A 5,474-nucleotide genomic window follows, 5' to 3' on the forward strand; every position below is an offset into this window, starting at 1 on the left:
GAATCACTTAGAAAAGATTACAACACTGTACGTTGCAAGGTATCCTTGCACGTGTAACTCCAAGGTCATGACCACCAGATTTTACCCCTGTCTCCCACCCACACCCCCAGCCTTCCTGGCCTCAGCCTTCTTAGGTTGAAACTGAAGCTTGAGTGGTCTTGAGGAAGGAATCTTAGTCTATGTCTGTGGATATCCAAGCCCACCGGGTGCACTCTCCTTAAGCCTGCTCCCAGTTCACACACACTTAACCTATTTCCCACCGCCTAACATGACTTTTAAAAATGAAATCATTCTTGGGGCACCTGGATGGCTCAGTCGGTTAAACATCTGACTCTTGATTTCAGCTCAGGTCATGATCTCAGGGTCCTGGGATTAAGCCCCACATTTGGCTCCTCGCTCAACAGGAGTCTGCTTCTCTCTCTCCCCTCCCCCACCTCTCTCTCCCCTCTCTCTCAAATAAATAAATAGATCTTTAAAAAAAAAAGAATTTGTAAATAGGGGTGCCTGGGTGGCTCAGTCGGTTAGGCATCTGCCTTCGGATCAGGTCATGATCCCAGGGTCCTGGATTCCAGTCCAGCAAGGAGCTCATGAGCAGGGAGCCTGTTTCTCTCTCTCCCTCTGCCCTTCCCCCTGCTTGTGTTCCCTCTCTCACTGTCTCTCTTTCTATCGAATAAATACATAAAATCTTTAAAAAGATTATAAATAAAGAGATAAAAATGAAATCATTCCCCATAAACATCTTAGACATATGCCAAAAATATGCCAATGGCTGTTGGCTTCTAAAGTCAGTATTAGGTGAAGAATTCAGCAAAAAACAATAGCTGTGATTTATTGATCCTTCCCCCAGATAGAGCATCTTACATATGCTATCTCGTTAATGTTGCCTCCAAACAACCCTGGGAGTTAGTGACAGAGGAGGGCCCAGGCTCAGAGGGCTCTCTTGCTCTCCCTCCAGCAGAATCGACTGGGTTCCTGCATCCCCCAGCCCCAGCACTTGGCCCAAGAGGGATGGCAGAGGTAATGAGAAGTGTTTGTAGTGTGAGAGAAAGAAGCTGGCTGAGGAAGCATGGAAAAGTGTGGGGAGAACTGGAGGACTTCAGCTGAATACAACTACCTGCTTCTTTTTTTTTAAGGTTGATTGATTGATTGATTGATTTATCAGAGAGAGTGAGAGCATAAGTGGGGGGAGCTGCAGGCAGAGGGAGAAGCAGGTTCCCCGCTGGGCAAGGAGCCTGATGCGGGACTTGATCCCAGCACCCTGGGGATTGTGACCTAAGCTGAAATCAACTGGGCCACCCAGGCATCCCAAATTGCCTGCTTTGTTATTAAGAAATGTTAACGTCCTCTTTTATTACGTCTTCCCTGGGCTGCCGGCCTGCCCATTGTGGATGGACACCGTCTTGGCCAGAAGCAGAGCTGCCCACCCAGCCAGGCTCCTTCTTTGCAGTCTGCTCTAGTGATTCGTGTACATGAGCTCAGGGGTGCAGGTGGCTTTCGAGGGAAGAATGGTGCCCAGGCAACCATGAGGTTCCTTCCCACACTAAAAGTAAGTCGTTTTTTAACCCACTGGTGTATCTTACCTCGATGACCCAGAGCCCACTGTAACCCATCCTGGCTCCTGTGTGATGACCTTCCTCATCTCCACAGGTCACAGCAGGCCAGGAAGACTGAGGGTCTTCATGCTGCTTTCCTGACCCCCCTAGGATGGATGTGTGTGGCTGGAAGGAAATGGAGGTGGCTCTGGTCAATTTCGATAACTCAGATGAAATCCACGAAGAGCCGGGCTATGCCACAGACTTTGACCCAACCAGCCCAAAAGGCTGTCCTGGGAGCAGCCCCTTCTCCAACTGGAGGAGCCTCATTGGTGACGGCACCAACCATGAGACGGCCTTCTCCAAGCTCTCAAGATACGATGTCGATTCCCCAGGGCCTGAGCCAGTGGTCCTGAATGAAGGAAACCAGCGGGTGATCATCAACATTGCCGGGCTGAGGTTTGAGACCCAGCTCAGAACCCTCAATCAGTTCCCCGAGACCCTCCTGGGAGACCGGGAGAAAAGGATGCACTTCTTCGACTCCATGAGAAACGAGTATTTCTTTGACCGGAACCGGCCGAGTTTTGATGGAATCCTGTATTATTACCAATCAGGTGGGAAGATCCGGCGCCCCGCCAACGTCCCCATCGACGTCTTCGCTGATGAAATCTCTTTCTATGAGCTGGGTAGCGAGGCCATGGACCAGTTCCGGGAGGACGAAGGCTTCATCAAAGACCCTGAAACACTGCTCCCCACCAATGACTTCCACCGGCAGTTCTGGCTCCTCTTCGAGTACCCCGAGAGCTCCAGCGCCGCCCGGGGCGTGGCCGTGGTCTCCGTGCTGGTTGTGGTCATCTCCATCACCATCTTCTGCCTGGAAACACTACCAGAGTTCCGGGAGGAGAGGGAGCTGAAGGTCATGAGAGACCCCGGCGTCAACACGAGCAAGTCAGTCCTCTCCCACACCATGTTCACTGACCCTTTCTTCATGGTGGAGTCCACCTGCATCGTGTGGTTCACCTTGGAGCTGGTGCTCCGGTTTGTGGTCTGCCCCAGCAAGACCAACTTCTTCAGGAACATCATGAACATCATCGATATCATCTCCATCATCCCCTACTTTGCAACCCTCATCACGGAGCTGGTCCAGGAGACAGAGCCCAGCACCCAACAGAACATGTCCCTGGCCATCCTGAGGATCATCCGGCTGGTGCGGGTCTTCCGCATCTTCAAGCTCTCCCGGCACTCCAAGGGGCTGCAGATCCTGGGCCAGACGCTGAAGGCTTCCATGCGGGAGCTGGGGCTGCTCATCTTCTTCCTCTTCATTGGGGTCATCCTCTTCTCCAGCGCGGTCTACTTTGCAGAGGTGGATGAGCCTGAGTCCCATTTCTCTAGCATTCCTGATGGCTTCTGGTGGGCAGTAGTCACCATGACAACTGTGGGCTACGGTGACATGTGCCCAATCACCCCCGGGGGGAAGATTGTGGGCACTCTGTGCGCCATCGCGGGGGTCCTCACCGTTGCCCTCCCTGTGCCTGTCATCGTCTCCAACTTTAATTACTTCTACCATCGGGAGACTGAGAATGAAGAGAAGCAAAACATCCCAAGTGAAATTGACAAAATCCTCAACAGTGTGGGCTCAAAAATGGGCAGCACAGACTCCCTTAGTAAGACCAACGGTGGCTACTCCACAGAGAGGTCCCAGAAGTGACCTGTCCAGGGGTCCTTGCCCCCGAGTCTCCTTGTCTATTTTTCTTTGTCTGTCTCTGTTTCTCTCTGTGTGTCTCTCTGTCTCTCCCCTTCTCTCTCTGCCTCTGTCCCCACGCCTACAGCTTCTCTCTCCCCCTCCCCTCTCTGCCTCTTGCTCTCTGGTTTTCTGAAAAAGGGAGTTTATCCTTTGAGAATAGCAGGCCATCTTGGATTGCAAGCTGTTTGAATAACCTCATACTTCTGCTGCATTTTCTAAGCTGTTTTCTCTCAACCAACCATCAGAAGATTTAATTCTCCTTTCCTCGGAGGGGTACTTCTGGTCCTTGCTGCTCGCCTATGGTACCCAAGATCAGCTGTATTGACATCATGTGGGAGCAAGGAAATTCAGAATCTGAGCCCACCACAGACCTACTGAATCCAAATTCTCATTTTAACAAGATCCCAAGTGATTCATTTCCATAATAAAGATGAAGAAGCACTGGTTTTGGTCTTCCCAAGAGGAGGCATATTAAAAGGCCGGGGAGTGCTGTGAGCAATGAGTAAGAGCTCCGGGTTGTTTAATAATAATATCTTACACTTGTGTCACGTTGCATAAATTTTCCAAAGCACTTTCACCAACAGTATCTCACTGCATCTCAAAATAACCGGTAGGACAGATTTGGTTGTTATTCTCACGTTGTAGATGAACAAACCCAAGGACAGCAAAGAAACGGTGACATGCTTGATGCTGTAAACCATACCTACCTACTAGTCTGGGGTCCTTTCTGCTTGTGGTTGCTTTGGAATCAGAGGGAGAGAGACGTGAGGGCTCTGTCTTTCAGAGGATCCAGGAAGGAAATCTCTGGGCAGGAACACTCTTTCCTGGGGATTCCAGTATCTCTACGGATGCTGGGTAGATAGAGCCCACCTGGCCCCTCAATCCTCAGTCGCTTCCTTGGGCAGTGGGCCTGTAGATACTCCCAGGTGCTTTTCACCTGGCCCATCTCTGTGAGTTTAGGCACAGGCTGGTGAGCCTGAATGTGGGATGGGTGTGCACCAGGAAAATAGATGCCTCCCGGTTCAGATGCCACTGAGTCATGAGGAATTGACCAGTCGCCTGTTGGGGCAGCTTAGTGGGGAGCAGCGGGGCCCTAATACATGTGCCCAGATTCCAGGCCCACCCAAAGAGCCTGGTTGTGGCAGGCTCACCTGAGAAACTGCTCTCTCGGAAGTGGGTCCTTCTCAGCCCACTACACTCCCAGGATGAGGGGGTGGAGTTGGAATTCCCCAAAAATCAGAGAAAGAAGCTTTCACTCTGTCCCCCAACCCTCCACCCCTATTCATCCCTTCAAGGAAGGAGGCCTGCACCTTCCTCAGGCCCAATACCCAAACCTCAAAGGTGAGTCAGCATCGGAACTATGGACCTCTGGGCCACACAGTTCACTGCCCAGCTCCAAGCCACACAGCACAAACCACACAATCCACAGCACGCAATCCTGGAACACACCCAGCTCCACACAACCCTGTAAGACACAGAGCCGCGGCCACAGATCCCATCACACAGCCTCCCCTTCATGACAGCCTAACAGAGGTACCAGTGTGAGAGAAAGCTGCTTCTCTCTGTTCTTGTTGTCCTGAGTACAGACCCTAAGAATCTGGACTCAGTCATCTTTAAGGCCTCTTCCTGCTCTAAAAACCCCAATCTTCTTATACATTAGCCTCAAGCTCTCACTTTGCACTGAGTCAGAGACCCCGGGCTTTACAGAAGACATCACTGCCCTAAGACCTGTGCAAGCAAGACTGCTGTCCCAGGCCTGAGCCTCAGGGTTCTGGGCTTTGGAGTGCCTTCCTCACAGTTTTCTAAGTTCCTTTCTAATTGCTCTCCTTCAGGCCCCTTTCCAATTCCCTACCAATCCCTCATGCCCAAGCATGGGGGTTGACCAGATGTCCTGAGGCACTCCCAGATTCACACACGTGGGATCATGCTGGAGCTCTATGCTGGGTTCCAGTTCCAGTATGGTGGTCTGGAGAGCAGACTGCTCCCACTGAGTGCTCCCACTGGCTGATGTGGCATTTCTTTTACAGAATCACATAAGCTTAGGTGCCAGAAATGTGACAGCACTCTGATCTGAGGTGATGCAAACTCCCATAGACACTGAGTCCTTGCAAAAATTCTTTCTCCAGGCTCCCAAGCATCCTTGGGGTGGTTTTGACAAAAGAGTCCACATGTTCACATTCTGCCTTCTGGAAGCCACA

The 5,474-nt window shown here is 51.4% G+C and overlaps 1 protein-coding gene across 1 annotated transcript; it reads left to right on the forward strand.

The window, feature by feature from the left end:
- Window positions 1–1,704: 1,704 nt before the first annotated feature.
- Window positions 1,705–3,240, forward strand: KCNA10 (potassium voltage-gated channel subfamily A member 10). Its single transcript, XM_032881260.1, has one exon. It carries the CDS (start codon window positions 1,705–1,707, stop codon window positions 3,238–3,240), a length of 1,536 nt encoding a protein of 511 aa, XP_032737151.1.
- Window positions 3,241–5,474: the final 2,234 nt, after the last annotated feature.

This window comes from Lontra canadensis, unplaced genomic scaffold (assembly GCF_010015895.1).
Source record: "Lontra canadensis isolate GAN:19392208 unplaced genomic scaffold, GSC_riverotter_1.0 scaffold75, whole genome shotgun sequence".
Taxonomy (NCBI): Eukaryota; Metazoa; Chordata; class Mammalia; order Carnivora; family Mustelidae; genus Lontra; species Lontra canadensis.